Source organism: Salmo salar, chromosome 15 (assembly GCF_965601325.2).
Source record: "Salmo salar chromosome 15, fSalSal1, whole genome shotgun sequence".
NCBI classification, from domain to species: domain Eukaryota; kingdom Metazoa; phylum Chordata; class Actinopteri; order Salmoniformes; family Salmonidae; genus Salmo; species Salmo salar.
In genome coordinates, this window is record NC_138305.1 from 89,739,441 (window position 1) to 89,764,688 (window position 25,248).

The 25,248-nt window shown below is 42.6% G+C and overlaps 1 protein-coding gene across 1 annotated transcript; it reads right to left on the bottom strand.

Annotated features, from left to right (window-relative positions):
• Positions 1 to 56: 56 nt before the first annotated feature.
• On the bottom strand, positions 57 to 24,929 carry LOC106572398 (F-box only protein 44). The gene is made up of 6 exons (XM_014146520.3): positions 24,186 to 24,929; positions 14,296 to 14,557; positions 14,071 to 14,188; positions 10,224 to 10,319; positions 9,987 to 10,122; positions 57 to 2,782 (listed from the first exon to the last, which is right to left on the bottom strand). Exons 1-6 carry the CDS (start codon positions 24,582 to 24,584, stop codon positions 2,636 to 2,638), a joined length of 1,158 nt encoding a protein of 385 aa, XP_014001995.2. The 5' UTR covers positions 24,585 to 24,929; the 3' UTR covers positions 57 to 2,635.
• Positions 24,930 to 25,248: the final 319 nt, after the last annotated feature.

Consider the following 25,248-nt stretch of genomic DNA (forward strand, 5'->3'; position numbering starts at 1 on the left):
TGTCAATGTTCTGGCTTAGAGGATGAAACTCACTCCACACTAGTTAAAGAAACAAGGACAGTCCACTTACATTTATTTCATATTCAAGAGGCAAAGCATAAGAAGCAATCTTGACAGGATAGAAGTACAACCAAATTAGCCAACATTATATTATTGAATTCAAACGTATTAGTTTCAAACAGTTAATACAAACACTTCAAATAATGAATGATCTTCATACATATAGTAAGGTAGTGCACTATGTTCTGTGTATCCTCTACATACTGTACATGTTAATTACATTCTTGTGTTTAGAAATAAAATATTTACAAAAGTGTTGAACTACGTTTCTTAAGGTGTTGTTTGTCAAAGTGGGTCAGATGTTTATGTGCATACAAATTTACATTCAAGTTCACTTTGGTCTGTCTGCCTTGTTTTAAAGCCTCCATGCAATCGTTTTAATAAAAATGAAATCATTGTCTAATTCACATACAGTTGAAGTCAGAAGTTTAAATACACCTTAGGCAAATACATTAACTCAGTTTTTCAAAATTCCTGACATTTAATCCTAGTAAAAATTCCGTCTTACATCAGTTAAGATCACCACTTTATTTTAAGAATTTGAAATGTCAGAATAATAGAGAATGATTTATTTCAGCTTTTATTTCTTTCATCACATTCCCAGTGGGTCAGAAGTTTACATACACTCAGTATTTGGTAGCACTGCCATTAAATTGTTTCAAGTAGCCTTCCACAAGCTTCCCACAATAAGTTGGGTGAATTTTGGCCCATTCCTCCTGACAGAGCTGGTGTAACTGAGTCAGGTTTGTAGGCTTCCTAGCGCGCACACGCTTTTTCAGTTCTGCCCACAGATTTTCCATGGGATTGAGGTCAGGGCTTTGTGATGGCCACTCCAATACCTTGACTTTTTTTTGTACTTAAGCCATTTTGCCACAACTTTGGAAGCATGCTTGGGGTCATTGTCCATTTGGAAGACCCATTTGCGACCAAGCGTTAACTTTCTGACTGATGTCTTGAGATGTTGCTTTAATATATCCACATAATTGTCCTTCCTCATGGTGCCATCTATTTTGTGACGTGCACCAGTCCCTCCTGCAGCAAAGCACCCCCACAACATGATGCTGCCACCCCCGTGCTTCACGGTTGGGATGGTGTTCTTCGGCTTGCAAGCCTCCCCCTTTTTCATCCAAACATAATGACATTATGGCCAAACAGTTCTATTTTTGTTTCATCAGACCAGAGAACATTTCACCAAAAAGTACGATCTTTGTCCCCATGTGCAGTTGCAAACCGTAGTCTGGATTTTTTATGGCGGTTTTGGAGCAGTGGCTTCTTCCTTACTGAGCGGTCTTTCAGGTTATGTCGATATAGGACTTGTTTTACAATGGATATAGATACTTTTGTACGAGTTTCCTCCAGCATCTTCACAAGGTCCTTTGCTGTTCTGGGATTGATTTGCACTTTTCGCACCAAAGTAAATTCATCTCTAGGAGACAGAACGCATCTACTTCCTGAGCGGTATGAAGGCTGAGTGGTCCCATGGTGTTTATACTTGCATACTACTGTTTAGACAGATGAACTTGGTACCTTCAGGCATTTGGAAATTGCTCCCAAGGATGAACCAGAGGTCTACAATTTCTTTATCTTTTTAGGTATTGGCTGATTTTCGATTTTCCCATGATGTCAAGCAAAGATGCATTGAGTTTGAAGGTAGGCCTTGAAATACATCCACAGGTACACCTCCAATTGACTCAAATGTCAATTAGCCTATCAGCTGCTTCTAAAGCCATGACATTTTCTGGAATTTTCCAAGCTGTTTAAAAGGCACAGTCAACTTAGTGTATGTAAACCTCTGACCCATTGGAATTATAAGTGAAATAATCTGTCTGTAAACAATTTTTGGAAAAATTGTGTGTCATGCACAAAGTAGATGTCCTAACCGACTTGCCAAAACTATAGTTTGTTAACAAGAAATGTGTGGAGTGGTTGAAAAACTAGTTTTAATGACGCCAACCTAAGTGTATGTAAACTTCCGACTTTACATTACCAGTCAAAAGTTGACACCTCATTCCAGGGTTTCTTTATTTTCTGCATTGTAGAATAATAGTAAAGACATCAAAACTATGAAATAACATATGGAATCATGTAATTACCAAAAATGTATTAAATAAAAATATATTTTGAGATTCTTCAAAGTAGCCACCCTTTGCCTTGACGACAGCAGCTAGATGTGGTTGGAATAAACAGTGGTTTCTGTTTTCTTACTACAAATGTGGCTATATCCTTATTACAGTTTAAGCTACAAAAAATTCTAACCCCATCACTGAAAGATAAGACTGAGGAACACGTTCTTGTCTTCTGTTTCTCTCTACAGTGTCCACAAGGACTCACTAGAACAGAGTGGACAAGAACAGGCACTAAATCAGACAAGGGGAAAATTAATTTTAATATATAAAAAAGTATATATTCTATAGCTAGAATCGTCTATATCCATATGGAAACAGTGTGGCAAAGGCAGAAAAGACAGAATAAGGTGTACACTATGCTAAGGTAAGTTTCAGATGCTAAAGTAAAGCTTGCAGGTGGGCACAATGTTCACGTAACCTCTTGGGAGAGTAAATGGGAACACCGAAAGCTATCTGTCCACCGATGGGCAGATCTCGATGCTACTGTTGGTGACCCGAATTCCATACCAGCCGGCCCAGTACAGAGTGTCCTTTCCTCCATGAATGAATCGGATGTACCGCACACCTGGTCCATAATTCTTGAACACATGAGTCATCTGAAACATGGAAGAGGATCATTGAAGAGACCACATTTTCATGTTCAATTGTAATTAGTATGCTTTGTTTAATTGGGAACAATCTGTTTTGTATATACAGTTGAAGTCAGAAGTTTACATACACCTTAGCCAAATACATTTAAACTCCGTTTTTCACAATTCCTGACATTTAATCCTAGTAGAAATTCCCTGCCTTAGGTCAATTAGGGATCACCACTTTATTTTAAGAATGTGAAATGTCAGAATAATAGTAGAGAGAATGATTTATTTCAGCTTTTATTTCTTTCATCATATTCCCAGTGGGTCAGAAGTTTACATACACTCAGTATTTGGTAGCACTGCCTTTAAATTGTTTAACTTGGGTCAAACGTTTTGGGTAGCCTTCCACAAGCTTCCCACAATAAGTTGGGTGAATTTTGGCCCAATCCTCCTGATAGAGCTGGTGTAACTGAGTCAGGTTTGTAGGCCTCCTTGCTCACACATGCTTTTACAGTTCTGCCCACAAATCTTCTATGGGATTGAGGTCAGGGCTTTGTGATGACCACTCCAATACCTTGACATTGTTGTCCTTAAGCCATTTTGCCACAACTTTGGAAGTATGCTTGGGGTCATTGTCCATTTGGAAGACCCATTTGCGACCAAGCTTTAACATCCTGACTGATGACTTGAGATGTTGCTTCAATATATCCACATCATTTTCCATCCTCATGATGCCATCTATTTTGTGAAGTTCACCAGTCCCTCCTGCAGCGAAGCACCCAAACAACATGATGCTGCCACACCGTGCTTCACGGTTGGGATGTTGTTATTCGGCTTGCAAGCCTCCCCTTTTTCCCTCCAAACATAAAGATGGTCATTTTGGCCAAACAGTTCTATTTTTGTTTCATCAGACCTGAGGACAATTTTCTCCAAAAAGTACAATCTTTGTCCCCATGTGCACTTGCAAACCGTAGTCTGTCTTTATGGCGGTTTTGGAGCAGTGGCTCCTTCCTTGCTGAGCGGCCTTTCAGTTTCTGTCGATATAGGACTTGTTTTACTGTGAATATAGATACTTTTGTACCCGTTTCCTCCAGCATCTTCACAAGGTCCTTTGCTGTTATTCTGGGATTGATTTGCACTTTTCGCACCAATGTACATTCATCTCTAGGAGACAGAACGTGTCTCTTTCCTGAGCGGTACATGACGGCTGCGTGGTCCCATGGTGTTTATACCTGCATACTATTGTTTGTACAGATGAACGTGGTACCTTCAGGTGTTTGGAAATTGCTCCAAGGATGAACCAGACTTGTGGAGGTCTCCATTTTTTTTTCTGATGTCTTGGCTGATTTCTTTTGATTTTCCCATGATGTCAAGCAAAGAGGCACTGAGTTTGAAGGTAGGCCTTGAAATACATCCACAGGTACACCTCCAATTGACTCAAATGATGTCAATAGCCTATCAGACATTTTCTGGAATTTTCCAAGCTGTTTAAAACGCACAGTCAACTTAGTGTATGTAAACTTCTGACCCACTGGAATTGTGATACAGTGAATTATAAGTGAAATAATCTGTCTGTAAATAATTGTTGGAAAAATGACTTGTCATGCACAAAGTAGATGTCCTAACAGACTAGCCAAAACTATAGTTTGTTAACAAGACATTTGTGGAGTGGTTGAAAAATGAGTTTTAATGACTCCAACCTAAGTGTATGTAAACTTCCGACTTCAACTGTACATTGCCAGTCAGTGTACAGTGCTTTTTGGAAAGTATTCAGACCCCTTGACTTTTTCCACATTTTGTTATGTTACAGCCTTATTCTAAAATGGATGAAATAGTATTTTTCCCTTCATCAATCACCACACAATACCCCAAAATGACAAAGCAAAAAACGTTTTTTTTTTTTTTTTTAGAAATGTTTAGAAATGTATTTATTTAAAAAAAACTTAAATATCACTTAAGTATTCTGACTCTTTACTCAGTACTGTGTTAAAACTCCTTTGGCAGCAATTACAGCCTCGAGTGTTCTTGAGTATGACGCTACAAGCATGGCACACCAGTATTTGGGGAGTTTCTCCCATTCTTCTCTGCAGATCCTCTCAAGCTCTGTCAGGTTGGATGGGGAGAGTTGCAGCACAACTATTTTCAAGTCTCTCCAGAGATGTTAGATCGGGTTAAGTCCGAGCTCTGGCTGGGCCACTCAAGGACATTCAGACTTGTCCCGAAACCACTCCTGCGTTGTCTTGGCTGTGTGATTAGCTTCGTTGTCCTGTTGGAAGCTAAACCTTCGCCCCAGTCTGAGGTCCTGAGCGCTCTGGAGCAGGTTTTCATCAAGGATCTCTCTGTACTTTGCTTCGTTCATCTTTCCCTCAATCCTGACTAGTCTCCCAGTCCCTGCTGCTGAAAAATATCCCCACAGCATGCTGCTGCCACCACCTTGCGTGACCGTAGGGATGGTGACAGGTCTCCTCTTGGCATTCAGGCCAATTCTTGGTTTCATCAGACAGGTGCCTTTTGGCAAACTCCAAGCAGGCTGTCATGTGCCTTTGACTGAGGACTCGCTTCCGTCTGGCCACTCTACTATAATGGCCTTATTGGTGGAGTGCTGCGGAGATGGGAGAACCTTCCAGAAGGACAACCATCTCTACAGAGGATCTCTGGAGCTCTGTTAGAGTGACCATTGGGTTCTTGGTCTCCTCCCTGACCAAGGCCCTTCTCCCCCGATTGCTCAGTTTGGCCGGGCGGCCAGCTCTAGGAAAAGTCTTGGTGGTTCCAAACTTCTTCCATTTAAGTATGATTGAGGCAACTGTGTTCTTGGGGACCTTCAATGCTCTAGACATTTTTTTAGTACCTTTCCCCAGATCTGTGCCTCGACACAAACCTGTCGTCTCGGAGCTCTACGGACAATTCCTTCAACCTCATGGCTTGGTTTTGCTCTGACATGCAGTCAACTGTGGGACCTTATATAGACAGGTGCTTGCATATCCAAATCATGTCCAATCAATTGAATTTACCACAGGTGGACTCCAATAAAGTTGAAGAAACATCAAGGATGATCAATGGAAACATGATCCATCTGTGCTCAATTTCGAATCTCATAGCAAAGGGTCTGAATACTTATATAAACAAGGTATTTGTTTATTTTTTATAAAATGTGCCAAAAAAATTCAAAAAACCTGTTTTCGCTTTGTCATAATGGGGTATTGTTTGTAGATTGCTAAGGAAAATGTTTTGTTTAATCCATTTTATATCAAGGCTGTAACGTAACAGGAAGTACCCATCCTAAGGACTATTCAAGACTGGTCTGACCAATTGGAATCCACGCTTCAAGATTGTTTTGATCACGTGGACTGGGATATGTTCCAGGCAGCCTCCGAGAATAATATTGACGAATACACTGAGAAGGTGACTGAGTTTATCAGGAAGAGTATAGGAGATGTTGTACCCATTGACTTACCCTAACCAGAAACCGTGAATAGATGGCAGCATTCGCACAAAACTGAAAGCACGAACCACCTCATTTAACCACAAGGTTACTGGGAATATGGCAGAATACAAACAGTCGTCATTCCCTCCGCAAGGCAATCAAACAGGCAAAACGTCAATATAGAGACAAAGTGGAGTCGCAATTCAATGGCTCAGATAAGAGACGTACGTGGCAGGGTCTACAGACAATCACAGACTACAAAAGGAAAGCCAATCACGTTGCGGACACCAACGTCTTGCTTCCTGACAAGATAAACCTGTTCCTTGCCCGCTTTGAGGATAACACAGTGTCACTGACCCGGTCCGCTACCAAGGACTGTGGGCTCTCCTTCTCCGTGGCAGACGTGAGTAAGACATTTAAACGTCTTAACCCTCGCACGGCTGCCGGCTCAGACGGCATCCCTAGCCGCGTCCTCAGAGCTTGCGCAGACCAGCTGGCTGGTGTGTTTACAGACATATTAAATCTCTCCGTATCCCAGTCTGCCGTCTCCATATGCTTCAAGATGGCCACCATTGTTCCTGTACCCAAGAATGCAAAGGTAACTGAAGTAAATGACTAAATGGCCCCATAGCACTCACTTCTGTCATTATGAAATGCTTTGAGAGACTAGTCAAGGACCATATGACCTTCACCTTACCAGTCACCCTAGACCCACTTCAATTTGCTTACCGCCCTAATAGGTCCACAGACGATGCAATCGCCATCACACTGCACAATCCCATCTGGACAAGAGGAATACCTATGTTTGAATGCTGTTCATTGACTAAAGCTCAGCATTCAACACCATTGTACCCTCCACACTCATCATTAAGCTCGAGGCACTGGGTGTGAACCCTGCCCTGTGCAACTGGGTCCAAGAAAACATGACGGGCCACCCCCAGTTGGTGAAAGTAAGAAACAACACCTCCACTTCGCTGATCCTCAACACTGGGAACCCACAAGGGTGCGTGCTCAGCCCCCTTCTGTACTCTGTTCACCCATGACTGCGTAGCCAAGCACGCCTCCAACTCAATCAACAAATTTGCAGACAACAACAGTAATAGGCTTGATTACCAACAACGGCGAGACAGCCTACAGGGAGGAGGTGAGGACTTTGGGAGTGTGGAGCCAGGAAAATAATCTCTCACTCAACGTCAACAAAACAAAGGAGATGATCGTGGACTTCAGGAAACAGCAGAGGGAGCACCCCCCTATCCACAGACGGGACAGCAGTGGAGAAGAAGGAAAGCTTCAAGTTCCTCGGCGTACATATCACTGACAAACTGAAATGGTCCATCCACACAGTGTGGTGAAGAAGGCGCAACAGCACCTCTTCAACCTCAGGAGGCTGAAGAAATTTGGCTTGTCACCTAAAACCCTCAAACTTTTACAGATGCACAATTGAGAGCATCCTGTTGGGCTGTATCACCGCCTGGTATGGCACAACGTATCACCGGGGGCAAACTACCTGCCCTCCAGGACACATACAGCACCCGATGTCACAGGAAGGCCAAAAAGATCATCAAGGACAACAACCACCCGAGCCACTGCCTGTTCACCCCACTATCATCCAGAAGGCGAGGTCAGTACAGGTGCATCAAAGCTGGGGCCGAGAGACTGAAAAACAGCTTCTATCTCAATGCCATCAGACTGTTAAATAGCCATCACTAGCACAGAGAGGCTGCTGCCTATATACACAGACTTGAAACCATTGGCCATGTTAATAAATGGAATACTAGTCACTTTAATAATGTTTACATATCTTGCACTCATCTCATATGTATATACTGTATTCTATACTATTCTACTGCATCTTATTCTATGCGGTTCTGACATTGCTCGTCCATAGATTTATATATTCTTAATTCCCTTCCTTAGATTTGTGTGTATTAGGTATAGGTTGTGAAATTGTTAGATATTACTTAGATATTGCTGCACTGTCGGAACTTGACGCACAAGATTGAGCTACACCCGCAATAACATCTGCTAAACACCTGTATGTGACCAATACAATTTTATTTGATAACAAAATGTGGAAAAAGTCAAGAGGTCTGAATACCTTCCGAAGGCACTGTATATACAGTACCAGTCAAAAGTTGGGACACACCTACTCATTCAAGGGTTTTTCTTATTTTTTTTTACTATTTTCTACATCGTAGAATAATAGTAAAGACATCAAAACTATGAAATAACACATATGGAATCACGTAGTAACCCCAAAAAATCTATATTTTATATTCTTCAAAGTAGCCACCTTTTGCCTTGATGGCAGCTTTGCAGACTCTTGGCATTCTCTCAACCAACATCACCTGGAATGCTTTTCCAACAGTCTTGAAGGAGTTCCCACACATGCTGAGCACTTGTTGGCTGCTTTTCCTTCACCTCTGCAGTCCAACTCATCCCAAACCATCTCAATAGGTTGAGGTCAGGTGATTGTGGAGGCCAGGTCATCTGATGCAGCACTCCATCACTCTCTCTCTTGGTCAAATAGCCCTTACACAGCTTGGAGGTGTGTTGGGTCAGTGTCCTGTTGAAAAACAAATGATAGTCCCACTAAGTGCAAACCAGATTAGATGGCGAAATGCTGCATAATTCTGTGGTAGCCATGCTGGTGAAGCGTGCCTTGAATTCTAAATAAATCACATACCGTGTCACCAGCAAAGCACCCCCACACCACCTCCTCCATGCTTCACGGTGGGAACTACACATGCAGAGATCATCCGTTCAACTACTCTGCATCTCACAAAGACAAGGCGGTTGGAACCAAAAATCTCAAATTTGGACTCATCAGACCAAAGGACAGATTTCAACCGGTCTAATGTCCATTGCTTGTGTTTCCTGGCCCAAGCAAGTCTCTTCTTCTTATTGGTGTCCTTTAGTAGTGGTTTCTTTGCAGCAACTTGACCATGAAGGACTGAACTCTGTAAAGCATTTATTTGGGCTGCAATCTGAGGTGCAGTTATCTCTACCGAACTTATCTTCTGCAGCAGCGGTAACTCTGGGTCTTCCCTTCCTGTCCGGGTCCTCATGACAGCCAGTTTCATCATAGCGCTTGATGGTTTTTGCGACTGCACTTGAAGAAACTTTCAAAGTTCTTGAAATGTTTCCCATGTCTTAAAGTAATGACGGACTGTCGTTTCTCTTTGCTTATTTGAGCTGTTCTTGGCATAATATGGACTTGGTCTTTTACCAAATAGGGCTATCAACTGATTGGCTCAAACGCATTAAGGAAAGAAATTCCACAAAATTAACTTTTGACAAAGCACACCTGTTAATTGAAACACATTCCAGGTGACTACCTCATGAAGCTGGTTGAGAGAATGCCAAGAGTGTGCAAAGCTGTCATCAAGGCAAAGGGGTCGCTACTGTGAAGAATCTCAAATATAAAAAGTAATGATTCCATATGTGTTATTTCAGAGTTTTGATGTCTTTGATGTATTAAATAGTAAAAATAAAAGAAAAACCCTGGAATGGGTAAGTGTCCAAACTTTTGACTGATACTAATATATAGTTCTTTCTTGGGTTTACAACCTCACATGCACGCCTTTTTACCCTGTTTCTATCTGCACTGTTCGGCTTTTAATATTTTTGTGTGTGCAAAAAAAAACCCAAAAAACATCTTGCAATGCAATCACTAAAAATGTCTAATGCACACAAAATCTTAGTAAAACAAGACAAGGAGAAACCACATTGTTGATTGTGTACTCAGCTATTTACAGACACATGTATATGGAGAATTATCTTAAAGTCTGACAGTTTTACCTGATTCCATTTATGATCATCCCAGTTCTGAAAGATGACAGTTCCTGGACTAAACTTCTTAATTGGCTGCTTCTTATGATTTAGCAACTCAACACAGATCTTATATTTAGCGCCACATTCCCTCCGTGGAGCATACCTGATATGGACACACAAACATACAAGTTGTACAGTAGTCTATTCCTCTGACAAGTATAGAGTAGCAGACACTGAATGACAAAATCCTAATATTCCTCTCACCAGTCGGATATGATGATGTCGGGTTGAAAGTCATCCATGAAAGAAGGCCTGTAACCCTCTTTCTCCAAGTCAATCAGCTGAGACTTCCTGCAGGTCCTGAGATGAACCAAAGACAAGAGGACACACACAGCAAACACATTTACAATTGTTGATAGTAAGCAGCCATCTAAGTGTCCATATAGGCTAGACCAGGGATGGGCAACTGGTGGCCCACAGGCCGCAAGTAGGCCCGCAGGTCAATTTCCAAAGACCAAAAAATATATATAAATCAGTCGGGATCTCGATGTACTCCCAAGTGGTGCAGCGGTCTAAGGCACTGCATCTCAGTGCTAGAGGCGTCATTACAGATCCTGGTGTGTTGTGTGTTAATAACATTCAGACAACGTTACCCAGCAGGCTATGCAGGGGGGGGGGGGGGCAGGTTGTTGAAGAATGCCTTGCATAGCTAAACAAGGAGTTTTCTAGCTGAAGTATATGTTCATTAAAAGTACTTAAACCTATGACCCGGTTTATCATTATACAAGGAACAAACATAACATGGTGTCAGATTGGTAGTCGCTATGAAGACACAGAGAAAAGGAGTAACGCTGCAAATTTCCACAACGAAAATTGAACATTTTACCACAAGTCAAGTGACGTGAGTAGTCGAAGATGCTAGCTTGCAAGAGCAACTAGCCGCAGCAGTGAGAGCGAGAGTGACAGCAGAGAGAGCGAGAGTGACAGCAGAGAGAGCGAGAGTGACAGCAGAGAGAGCGAGAGTGACAGCAGAGAGAGCGAGAGTGACAGCAGAGAGAGCGAGGCTGCATTGGAATCTGTTGACGAGCAAGTTGATGAGCAACATACTGAAGTAAGAGAAATGGACACTGTTCCTGTTCTCCGTCATGGATAGGCTTAGTCCTCCTACTCTTATGCAGTTAACAGGCAATCTAGCTGACGATTGGAAACGTTTCAAGCAGAGATTCAATATCTACCTAGCAGCCAGTGGAGCAGGGGGAGATGACAAATTGAAAGCTTCCATTTTTCTGCATGTTATTGGAAAGGATGTATTGGACATTTACAACAGCTTTTCGGCAAGACAAGGCAAACATGACATTGACTGTGCTAATGGCTGAATTTGATGAGTACTTTGTATCAAGCCAGAACGTCACGTTTGAGATATACGTTTTTCTCTCATGAACAGAAACAGGGAGTCAGTTTTGACCAGTATTTGGCTGAACTGAACACACTGAGAAAAACGTGTCAATTTGAAAATCTGAAAGACTCACTAGTGAAAGACAGGATAGTCTGTGGCAAACTTGATAATGGACTCAAGGAGAGATTGCTGCGTGAGCAAGATTTAACTTTGGATAAAGCAGTGAATGTGTCTAGCAGCTGAAACCACCAGAGCACAAGCTAAAGAGCTGTGCAGGGATGAGACGTCAGTGTATGCAATAAAAAGAGAGGAGCACCACACACAACGCCTTACAAAACAAAAACAAGCAAAAGAAAAAAACACTACATGTGGAAAATGTGAATTTATCCACAAGCCCCAAAAAATTGCCCTGCATTTGGCAAATCATGTAACAACTGTGGAAAAAAACGATAATTTCTCAAAATGCTGCAAAGCTGAGGCTACAAACAAAAAGGTTCACACAGTCAAGGAGGAGATTGAAGAATTATTTGTTGATTCTGTGGAAATATGCAATGCAGTAAAAGCTGAATAGATTGTGCCATTAACTGTGAATGAAACTATAATACCATTCAAGCTTGATACTGGAGCACAGGTAAACCTGTTGTCGCTGGATGACTACAAAACACTGAAGGTGAAGAGCAAAATACACCCGGTGAAAATTAAGGTTACTGGTTATACTGGGGAGAACGTACCAGTCAAAGGAAGCTGCATAGTAACTCTACAGCACGAAGGAAAACAGTTCAGAGCACAGCTGCTGATTGTGGAAAAGAGTGTACAGCCTATTCTAGGAATCAATGCATGTGAAAAGCTCCATTTGTTGAAAAGAGTATGGCGTGACATCACAGACTGAAAATGACCAAGAATCACTACTGGCTGAGTATGAGGATGTGTTTGAGGGTCTTGGATGTTTACCAGGAAAACACAAAATATGTACTGATGACAAAATTACTCCAGTTGTGCATGCATGCAGAAAAGTTCCATTTGCACTGAGGAAAAAGCTCAAGGAGGAACTCGGAGGCATGGAAAAGATGGTCATCAAAAATGGATGAACCTACAGACTGGGTAAGCTCACTGGTTATTGTGGTGAAAAAGAACGGCAATCTCAGGATATGTCTAGACCCGAGAGACCTCAACAAAGCAATCAAGAGAGCATTTCAAGTTGCCAACCAGAGAAGAGATAATGTCGCAGTTTGCTGGAGCAAAGTGGTTCAGTAAGCTTGATGCCTCATCAGGATTCTGGCAAATGAAGCTAGACGATGCAAGCTCAAGGGCAGGTACAGATTTCTTCGTCTACCATATGGGATTCTCTCAGTGCCAGAGGTCTACCACAAGACAATCCACATGATCTCGAGCACATTCCAGGAGTGGAGACCATGACGGATGACATCATCGTCTGGGGGTCCACAAAAGAAGAACACGACGAGAGAGTGAGACAAGTGCTGGACCTGACACAGAAAGTCAACCTAAAACTAAACAAGGAAAAATGCGAGTTTGGTGTGAAAACATTTACCTTTGTGGGAGACGTACTTTCAGAGGATGGAGTCAAACCAGACCCAAGGAAAACACCAGCCATCAACAACATGGAGCGCCCGAAGATCAAGGACGACGTGAGATGCTTCATGGGCATGATCACCTACCTTGCAAAGTAAATTTACCCAGCAGGCTATGCAGGGGGGGGGGCAGGTGGTTGAAGAATGCCTTGCATAGCTAAACAAGGAGTTTTCTAGCTGAAGTATATGTTCATTAAAAGTACTTAAACCTATGACCCGGTTTATCATTATACAGGTGACAAACATAACACCTGGGCTGTATCACAACTGGCCGTGATTGGGAGTCCCATAGGGCGGCGCACAATTGGCCCAGCGTCGTCCGGGTTAGGGTTTGGCCATCAATGTAAATAAGAATTTGTTCTTAACTGACTTGCCTAGTTAAATAAAGGTTAAATAAAATTTAAATAGTAGAATACACAAGGTGCAATCTCAAAATTAGGTTGTGCATCAGCAGTTTCTCTCTTATGTCAGTCACTGACAGTCACTCGATTAGCCTACGTCAGCAAAATCTTTTAAGGTTGGTAAATTAATCCAGCGGCCAGCTATCTAAACTTGTCTTAATCATGGTCGTATTACCGACCTGGGCCCCCATTGATTTTGTTCGTCACCATCATTCATATTAAATACCGCAAACATTTCTCTCCACCCTATGGCACAAGTTGTAGAATTGCAGGAAATACGCTGTAGAACTGCATTTTTCTCTCCACCCCATTGCAAAATGCCTTCTTGATTTAAAACCACTACAATTTCTCTATGCCCCATGCCAAAATGTGTAGAATTGCAGGAAATTAAATCTAAAACTTTTTCTCTCCACTGTCAAGAGGAGGGCCGCTAATATGTTTTGCTCGCAAGCTGGGGGTCTGGAGGCCCACGAGCCACTGTGGACTCCCATGATGAGTTCAGATTTTTTTGTGGCTCCCACCCCCATCAAAGTTGCCCATCCCTGGGCTAGACAGCAAGGTCATTGTCAATTGCACTGTATCCATCTTGCATTATAGGTATTATTACCATTCAAATGTATTTGAAGAGCTGGAAAATAAATAAACACCAATGTGGATGTGAAACAAAGTGGGACCAAGTGATATTCTCTCACTGAAAAACTAATACGTTATAGTAGTATACTCACGAGTAAGAAGTCGCAAAGTATTTTTGGACCGTGTTGTCAGGATGCGGCACTTCTGCCACTGGCTCTATTTTCCATTTATCCCCTCCATTCTCCATAATTTCCCAGCCCTTGAATTTATCTGGAGAAAAATAGTAAGGGAAGGATTTGAAATGTGGGTTCTGGGGTTAATAACAGGACCCACCATACACCAACAGAGAATTTAGACATTGTGGTTTCGACTCTTACCATCTGCTCTGGGGTTCTTGAGAAGATTACGTCTCTTCTTACACAAGAAGTAAAACAAACGCCAGTCTTTAGGCAATTTAGTGGCATCACATGTCTGGTATCCTTCTCTTCGGCACCTCTCTCTCCAAAGAGAATCACTGTCCACCACTTCTTTCCACTCACGACACACAAGTCGACAGACACACACCACCTGCAGTGGAGGGACATTTAGGAGCATCTCCTCCAGGACATCAAGAGGGAGCACAGGTAGCATGTCTGTGAACTGAACAAGAGAATGGATGTTTTCATTAACATGGGAGACATTATGTACTATGGACTATGGACTAATTAAACAAAATTATAGCTCTTTGGCAATACAGATCAGTGTTGTATTTACTTACGACCAAATTAAGCGTTCAATGAAAATAACTCTCCCTAGAATAAAAGATGGGGGAGGTTTGATAATTCTGTGAGGTTGCTTTGCTGCCTCTGGTACTGGAGGCCTTGAATGTGCACAAGGCATCATGAAATCAGAAGATTACCAGCTGTTTGAGTCCAATGTTCAACACAGTCCAAAACTGGGTCTCCATTAAAGGTTGTAGATCTTCCAGCAGGAGAACGACCCCAAACACATATCAAAAAGCAACCAGGAATGGTTAACAAGAGATGCTGGACTGTTCTGGAGTGGCCAGCGACGAGTCCAGATCTGAATCACATCCAAAACCTATAGCGAGAGCTGAAAAAAAGCAGTTGGTGTAGGGCACCCCTCAAACATTGAAGAATTAGAGCAGTTTGCTGCTGAAAAATTGGCAAAATTGTCAGTAGCGGGTGCAGCAAGCTCATTGATGACTACAACAAACGTTTGTTTTACTCTTTCAATGAGCTTATAATATAAACTCCAAAGTGAAAGGTACTGTTTATTAATAATAATCAGACAATCTCTTGTTCGTATCCTGATAAGAGCTTGGCAGCACTAAATTGTTATAGGTTAGGATGTCTCTGGGCCTCCTCTGCCAGGCTGAACCCCCTGTCCTCTTTGGGGTCTCCCTGAAGACAGGTTGGCACTTCTTCACAGTGAAGTTTCTATCAGTCTGACCCTGTTCCTCACTATTATCGGATACTAGCTGTGTGCTGCTCTGTCTGCTCTCGTCATCCATAAGTGGCCTGTTGATGAATACTGGATAAGAATCCTCATCTGAGCTCTCAGACTCAGCGCTCTCAGCATTTCCCTTCTCCACAGACCTCTACGTTGGGGCGGTTCCCTTCTCCACAGACCTCTACGCTGGGGCGGTTCCCTTCTCCACAGACCTCTACGCTGGGGCGGTTCCCTTCTCCACAGACTACTCGGTGCTTGAAGTGGTTCCTCAAATGGTAGAGAATTATCTGACAAGAGCATATTGAATCGCAAAACCCAGACCCTGTCTGTACCCTCTCGGGTTTGACCTCCTAGACAGGGCGGTCACCTTTCCTAGTTACTACCATGTGTATTTGGTCCTCCCAGTGTGATCTTAGCTTTCCCAGTGTGATCTTAGCTTTCCCGGTGCCCAACGTTCTGACATGTTCCTCACCAGTACATGATCCCCTGAGAACAGAACCAAACAAATTTTCTTTCGATCGTAGTAGGCTTTTAACTTTGCTGTTGATTTCTCCATGTTTCTTATGGCGATATCATAGTCTTCCGCCATCAATTGCTGCAACTTCTTAGCATGATTTCTCCTGTTCCTTTATCTGTAACCCAAAGAAAAGGTCAAAAAGGTAGCAGTGGAGCCCTTCCAAATAGCAGGAAATGTGGTGAGAATCCAGTAGGTTCACTTGTGGTACAATTATATGCATGAATGACCTTGTTTAGATAATCACCCCAGTTGACCTTTTTCTCGTCATCTAGTATGTGCAACATTGACAATAGTGTAGAGGTTCTGGAAGGCTCTGAAGAACTGATTTTCAAACTCTCTTCCCTGATCGTGATGGTTAATGAAAAAGCCAAAAACTTTAGGACAAAGTCCTCGAAAAGCTTTTTTGCTGCAGTTTTCCCTGACTTATTTCTGGTGGGGCAGGCTTGTGCATATTTTGTAAAGTTATCTAAAATAACTAAAATGTACTCGTAGCACCCTCTGCTCTTCTCCAAATGCACAGTCAATTGAAATCATCTGGAAAGGAGCTGTAGCCCGTACATGTTGCATTGAGGCCCTACTTATTACACTGGGTTTATTTTGTTTGATACACACTTTAGTGATAAATTGTTCAATGCCATGTTGCATGCGTGGCCAATAAAAGCTTCTCGTGTTAAGTTCAACACTCTTTCTGTTCCTAGATGGGCCATTTCAGTGCGTACTTGTCATTTAGTGTTCTGTACTGACTTGGTACCACAACTTGTGTCCTTTTTGATGTTTCCCTTTGTAATAATCCCTCTGGTGAGACATGGAGCCTGTTACACTCTTGCAGTAACTAACTTAGCATGACTTTTGTTGACATTGTTGGTTTTGGCTTAGTCCTTTGCCTTTTCAGTTCCAAGATACTCCATACAGCTGCATCCTTTAATTGAGCCTGCGTGAGATCGTGTGGAGACAGTCGGTCTGTAACTGTTCCCACCCACCTAAACAGCTCCTCTTGCACTGATGGCCTTAGTGTGACTGTGGATATCCAAGTTACACAGTCATTCTGTTGTGTCTGAACATTATTGAGTGTTGCTTTAACCATCTCAGGTGAGTGTTTCTCGGTGCATTCTTCCATGTAATGTTCAGCATGCAAAGAAGAACGTAACAGAAAGTCTGCGTCAGTGTTTACATTTTCAGGACGATACTTCAGTGTGAGATTAAAGTCAGATAGCGCCTCCACCCAGCAATGACCGGTGGCATTCAGTCTCGCTGTAGTTAGTACATATGTCAAAGGGTTATCATCACTGTATACTGTCACAGATGGAGCGTAAAAGAGGTCATCTCGGAACTGCTTAGTCACTGCCCATTTGAGGGACAAGAATTCCAGTTTCCCCGGGTGAAGGTGATAGTTTCTCTCTGCTTGTGTCAGGGTGCGGGAGCCATATGCAATGACTCTCAGTTGTGGGTTTTAGCTTGCTTGAGCCTACTAACTGAGGAGTGTTAATTCACCTGTTTCCATACATGTTTCATTTTAAAACATGCATCTTACAAAGGAGTCGTTTAATCTAACTGCTTAACTATTTATCTGTACATGGAAATGTGTTTTTTTTAAAACTCATTTTTCTTCTAATCTATACAGGAAAATGCCACGGGCACTATCTGATGTGTGGACACATTTCACGGCAGCTAATGTAGAAGGAAAAGCTGTGTACATTTGCAAATACTGTGCCAAATCATATGTGAAGAATTCAATAAAGATGCAGAATCATCTGGCCAAGTGCATAAAGGTCCCTCAGTGCTCACAAAAAGCAACCTCTGACAAAAGTCTCTCTACTTCTATTCGAGTTGAAAATGATGAATCAGACACCTTATTGATAGCAACAGCTCAGGGTCCTCCTGGAATCATACGTTTTTTTTTTACTCAATGGAGGAACGTAGTCGGAGAAATGCTGATGAATGTCTTGCTTGAGCTGTGTATGCAACTGGTTCACCTCTGATGCTCACAGGCAATGTGTATTGGAAGAGATTTCTGAATGTTCTTCGCCCAGCATACACCCATTGAACCAGACATGCTTTATCTACTAATTTGCTGGATGCAGAGTTCAACAGAGTTCAAGTGAAGGTCAAGCAAATCATAGAGAAAGCAGACTATTGCAATCATCTCTGATGGGTGGTTGAATGTTCGTGGGCAAGGAATAATTAAGTACATAATCTCCACCCCTCAACCAGTATTCTACAAGAGCACAGACAGAAGGGACAACAGACACACCAGTCACTACATTGCAGATGTGCTGAAGGCAGTCATCAATGACCTTGGACCACAGAAGGTATTTGCACTGGTGACAGAAAATGCTGTGAACATGAAGCCTGCTTGGTCTAAAGTGGAGGAGTCCTACCCTCACATAACACCCATTGTCTGTTCTGCTCATGAATTGAATCTGCTCCTCAAGGACATTGTGGCACTGAAAACAATGGATACACTACAAGAGAGCCAAGGAAATGGTTAGGTATGTGAAGGGTCATCAAGTTATAGCAGTGATCTACCTCACCAAGCAAAGTGAGGGGAATAAGAGCACCACATTGAAGCTACCCGGAAAAACACGGAGTGGTGTCATCATGTTTGACAGTCTCCTGGAGGGGAAGGAGTCTCTCCAAGAAATGGCCATATCACAGTCTGCTGATATGAACAGCCCCATCAAGAGGATCCTCCTGGATGATGTATTTTGGGACAGAGTGGTAAGCAGCCTGAAACTCCTGAAACCTATAGCAGTAGCCATTGCACAGATTGAGGGAGACAATGCCATCCTGTCTGATGTTCAGACTGCTTGCAGATACAGTGGGGTGAAAAAGTACTTGATCCCCTGCTGATTTTCTACGTTTGCCCACTTACAAAGAAATGATCAGTCTATAATTTTAATAGTTGGTTTATATGAACAGTGAGAGACAGAATAACAAAAAAATCCAGAAAAACGCATGTCAAAAATGTTATAAAATGATTTCCATTTTAATGAGGGAAATAAGTATTTGACCCCTCTGCAAAACATGACTTAGTACTTGGTGGCAAAACCCTTGTTGGCAATCAGAGGTCAGACGTTTCTTGTAGTTGGCCACCAGGTTTGCACACATCTCAAGAGGGATTTTGTCCCACTCCTCTTTGCAGATCTTCTCCAAGTCATTAAGGTTTTGAGGCTGACGTTTGGCAACTCGAATCTTCAGCTCCCTCCACAGATTTTCTATGGGATTAAGGTCTGGAGACTGGCTAGGCCACTCCAGGACCATAATGTGCTTCTTCTTGAGCTACTCCTTTATTGCCTTGGCCGTGTGTTTTGGGTCATTGTCATGCTGGAATACTCATCCACGACCCATTTTCAACGCCCTGGCTGAGGGCTGTCCTAGGAGTGTCATCTGATGAAGATCATCAAAGGTTAGTGCTGCATTTAGCTGTGGTTATTTCTGGCTGGGTACTCTCCTGACATAATCTAAAGTTTTGCTTTTGCTGTAAAGCCTTTTTGAAATCGGACAACGTGGTTAGATAAAGGAGAGTCTTATCTTTCAAATGGTGTAAAATAGTCATATGTTTGAGAAATTGAAATTATAGCATTTTTAAAGGTTTTTCGTATTTCGCGCCAGGCGCTACCATTGGATATTGGTGAGGCGTTCCGCTAGTAACCAGATTAAATCGGGTACGTTTTTTATCCGGACGTGAAAATACTGCCCCCATCCCTAACCTGTTTGGGATAGGGGGCAGTATTTTCACAGCCGGATAAAAAACGTACCCAATTTAATCTGGTTATTACTCCTGCCCAGAAACTAGAATATGCATATAATTAGTAGATTTGGATATAAAACACCCTAAAGTTTCTAAAACTGTTTGAATGGTGTCTGAGTATAACAGAACTCATATGGCAGGCCAAAACCTGAGAAGATTCTATATGGGAAGTGCCCTGTCTGACCATTTCTTGGCCTTCTGTCGCCTCTTTATCGAAAATACAGGATCTCTGCTGTAACGTGACATTTTCTAAGGCTTTCATTGGCTCTCAGAAGGCGCCAGAACGTGGAATGATAACTCTGCAGTCTCTGGGCGAAAAACAGTAGGGGTTTTGGAGAGTGGTACTTCTGAGAACAATGGCACTGGCGCGCGCGTGCATGTGACGACTCCATTTTCTTCTTTCAGTGTTTGAACGGATACAACGTCTCCCGGTTGGAATATTATTGCTATTTTACGAGAAAAATCGCATAAAAATTGATTTTAAACAGCGTTTGACATGCTTCGAAGTACGGTAATGGAATATTTTGACATTTTTTGTCACGAAACGTGCCGGCGCGTCACCCTTCGGATAGTGATTTGAACGCACAAACAAAACGGAGCTATTTGGATATAACTATGGATTATTTGGAACCAAAACAACATTGGGTGTTGAAGTAGAAGTCCTGGGAGTGCATTCTGACGAAGAACAGCAAAGGTAATCCAATTTTTCTTATAGTAAATCTGAGTTTGGTGAGTGCCAAACTTGGTGGGTGTCAAAATAGCTAGCCGTGATGGCCAGGCTATATACTCAGAATATTGCAAAATGTGCTTTCACCGAAAAGCTATTTTAAAATCGGACACCGCGATTGCATAAAAGAGTTCTGTATCTATAATTCTTAAAATAATTATGTTTTTTGTCAACGTTTATCGTGAGTAATTTAGTAAATTCACCGGAAGTTTTCGGTGGGTATGCTAGTTCTGAACAAAACATGCTAATGTAAAAAGCTGTTTTTTGATATAAATATGAACTTGATTGAACAAAACATGCATGTATTGTATAACATAATGTCCTAGGAGTGTCATCTGATGAAGATCAAAAGGTTAGTGCTGCATTTAGCTGTGGTTTTGGTTTTTGTGACATATATGCTAGCTTGAAAAATGGGTGTGTGATTATTTCTGGCTGGGTACTCTCCTGACATAATCTAATGTTTTGCTTTCGTTGTAAAGCCTTTTTGAAATCGGACAATGTGGTTAGATAAAGGAGAGTCTTGTCTTTAAAATGGTGTAAAATAGTCATATGTTTGAAAAATTGAAGTTTTTGCATTTTTGAGGTATTTGTAATTCGCGCCACTCTATACCATTGGATATTGGTGAGGCGTTCCGCTAGCGGAACATCTGTCCCTAACAGGTTTTAACATGCAAATCAATTTATAACATTTTTGACATGCGTTTTTCTGGATATTTTTGTTGTTATTCTGTCTCTCACTGTTCAAATAAACCTACCATTAAAATTATAGACTGATCCTTTCTTTATCAGTGGGCAAACGTACAAAATCAGCAGGGGATCAAATAGTTTTTTCCCCCACTGTAGATGTAAGAGCAGAAATCCGTACAGCCATGCCCACTTCACTGTTGCTCCAAGCAGAGGAAACTGCAGTTCTGAAATACATCAAAAAGCGTAACGACTCTGCCTGAAGCCCATACACGCCGCAGCGCAGATGTTGGACCCCAAGTATGCTGGCAAGAGCATCCTGTCTGATGCAGAGATCAACAAGGCCTATGGTGTCATCACTACCGTGTCTCGCCACTTTGGCCTGGATGAGGGAAAGGTTCTTGGCAGTCTGGCAAAGTACACTTCCAAGTGGAAGGATTTATTCATTTGCAATTATGTGTAGTTATGATAAGATAAAATGTGTATGTTTCGGTCTCCATATGATATGGTAAATATATCCAATGCAAAAAACATCTACATTTAAATGGTATTAATATTAATGTGCATATATTCCCACTGAAAGTTTCCACCTCTGAATATTCCACAAAATGTGCAACCCTAGTATTGCTCATGATTTCTGCCAGTGGTGTAATTTGTGTGTGTGGCAAATTCAATCTTCTCCATTCCTCACTTATGATGTATACCTGAGCCCGTGTCTCATAGTGCTTGTCTTCTCCATTCCTCACTTATGATGGTTACCTGAGCCCGTGTCTCATAGTGCTTGTCTTCTCCATTCCTCACTTATGATGGATACCTGAGCCCATGTCTCATAGTGCTCGTCTTCTCGTTTCCTCACTTATGATGGTTACCTGAGCCCGTGTCTCATAGTGCTTGTCTTCTCCATTCCTCACTTATGATGTATACCTGAGCCCGTGTCTCATAGTGCTTGTCTTCTCCATTCCTCACTTATGATGGATACCTGAGCCCATGTCTCATAGTGCTCGTCTTCTCGTTTCCTCACTTATGATGGTTACCTGAGCCCGTGTCTCATAGTGCTTGTCTTCTCCATTCCTCACTTATGATGGTTACCTGAGCCCGTGTCTCATAGTGCTTGTCTTCTCCATTCCTCACTTATGATGGTTACCTGAGCCCGTGTCTCATAGTGCTTGTCTTCTCCATTCCTCACTTATGATGGTTACCTGAGCCCGTGTCTCATAGTGCTTGTCTTCTCCATTCCTCACTTATGATGTATACCTGAGCCCGTGTCTCATAGTGCTTGTCTTCTCCATTCCTCACTTATGATGTATACCTGAGCCCGTGTCTCATAGTGCTTGTCTTCTCCATTCCTCACTTATGATGGTTACCTGAGCCCGTGTCTCATAGTGCTCGTCTTCTCCATTCCTCACTTATGATGGTTACCTGAGCCCGTGTCTCATAGTGCTTGTCTTCTCCATTCCTCACTTATGATGTATACCTGAGCCCGTGTCTCATAGTGCTTGTCTTCTCCATTCCTCACTTATGATGTATACCTGAGCCCGTGTCTCATAGTGCTTGTCTTCTCCATTCCTCACTTATGATGTATACCTGAGCCCGTGTCTCATAGTGCTCGTCTTCTCCATTCCTCACTTATGATGGTTACCTGAGCCCGTGTCTCATAGTGCTTGTCTTCTCCATTCCTCACTTATGATGGTTACCTGAGCCCGTGTCTCATAGTGCTCGTCTTCTCCATTCCTCACTTATGATGGTTACCTGAGCCCGTGTCTCATAGTGCTTGTCTTCTCCATTCCTCACTTATGATGGTTACCTGAGCCCGTGTCTCATAGTGCTTGCGTATTTACACCCTGCAAATAACACCACACTTGACATTGTTTTCCAATGAGCTGTGCTACATTACAATGTTCTGGGGTAGCTGGAGTAGTTGGTCCCCACTCTCTCTGTGTCATGGGACAAGGTGAGTTGTGGTCTTTCATTTTGCGAGCAGTCTAAAATGTAGGTTGGTGCTGATTCTAATGATCCTGTTGGAACAATAGGCAGCTTTATGAACACAACTTAAACTCTGAGGTTCTCTCTCCCTTTACACTGCAGTCGCTGCAACACTGGATGGATCTAGACGTATCTAAGGTCACACACCGTTCCATGATTGTGACCCTCAGGCGTTTCCCGATGGCTGTGCGTTGCCCCCGATCCTACATCCTACTGCCCAATGGCTATCACTGCCACATTTGTAGCAATGCTGGCAAGTCTGATGACCAGTCTGTTGACCAGTCTCATAACAACTTTTGAATTTTCTTCTCTCTCTGTTGGTTGTACTTGGTTTTCTGTTGGAGCAATTCCTAACTGTCACCCTGGCCTTGCACTGACTGTACGAATGATGCTACATGTCAGTTCTTTGATCGCGTGCATCAATTTTACTCATGAGGGGGATTGTATTTATTTTGTTTTCGGAATGTGGTCTGTGGGGGCTCTGCCTATCCCCATTATCCTCACTCTGTACTGCGTTCACTCATGTGGGTATGAATTCACGTCAAATTCCGGCCTTTTTTATGTTTTCGCTTTCATTGCCCTGAGCAATTTGCATTTTCTCAAGCAACAGTTCATCACTGGTGTTAATATTCTGGAGATGCACTCTCATCTCTGTCCTGACGTTATTGTTTGTTAATCCAGAAACAATGGTCTGCAGGCATTGGCTCTTGACTAACTCACCCATATTTCATTCCTGATTGGGCACGATCTGAGGCTGATAACACTGTCTCAGGTCAAAGACTAGGAAGTCCAAGGCAGACTCTCCCGGCTCTTTTTGTTGCCTTAGTGAACTTGTGATACAGTTCAGTGGCGTCCTTCTCTGCATAATGTGTCCTCAAGATTTGCCTTAGTGTGTAGAATGTCATGTCTGTTTTTCCCTCCAGATAACACCTCAGCCCTGGGCTCACAGCTCTGATTACTGCTTCTATGATTTCTAATTCAGTGTATCCTTTTCTCAGTACATTTTCAATCTGATGTTCTAGGCTTCTGAAGCTGAGCTTACCTTTCTGATTCTGATCTATCTGTCCATGGATTTTAAAAGTCTTTATGACTGGGGATATTAACTCCACTCTCTCTCTCTGTGTGGTGTGTGCCTTTCAGTAGCTGGGCTCACCTTTCTGCTGGACTGAGGAGCCCCTACCTCCTCTTTTCGTCCTGCCGCAGCTCCTGTCTCTCCGCTGGGTTCGCTGTCCAATTGCGTCGTTGGCGCCGACTGGCTAGGACTTGTAGGCAGACGTTTTGCAGCATCCTCCAAGTCCGTTATTACTTTTATTTCGTCTTTCAGTTGTAACAGACAAAACATTCCCTCGTCCTCTGATTCCATTAAATCCTCCTTCTCACAGAAATCTTGAATCAGTTTGCGCCGCAATGCGCGACGGCTCTTTCCTTTCACTTCAGAGTCATCTACACCTCCTATTCCACAACGTACACACAGGTGCCGTAAATTGTCCTCAGTTAAAGTCCATAAACTCTGTTCGATTTCATCCAACAACGTTTCCCTTTCTAGATTCATATTTTCCTACTCACGTGGAAACAACGACAATGCAGGCAATGGCAAGATAGCTAGAAATCCGTTCCGTGGTTAGCCCGCTAACGTTAGCTAGTTAGTTACTCTCAAACGTCTCTCACTCGTTGTCCGTTCAAGGAATATGGGCCGGTGCTCAAATGTAAATAACTCCCAGCTGTGCCTCCAAATGTGTTACCCTTTCTATGAGCTTGTACTATGAACTCCAACGCGAAAGGTACTATTTACTTGCATTTTAATCACGTCAGCACGACTTAACATAAGTTTACAGCGTTTATGTTAGTTTTCCTTCCTTGCCCCTGTCCTTCTTCGATGAGGTTTAACGGCGGTTGGCATCCAATAAATGTTGCATTACCGCCACCTACTAGACTGGAGTATAACTCCCTTATGCTTTGATGAAATAAATACAAATACCCTACCATTTACAATACACTCACACAAAAAACTACATAAAAACACACACCACCCTACTACACTATTTAAATCTATTTAGTCCTACTTCAGGCCAACAGCATGAAAGGTTGGGACACCACCCCTTAACACACCCTGTACATTTTCTGATGTCAACCCAGCTAGCACAGTGGATCTGGGCCAATTCCATCTGAGTCTGGGCACTCGAGAGTCAGACTCGGCCGACGTCATGTGGCCCGAG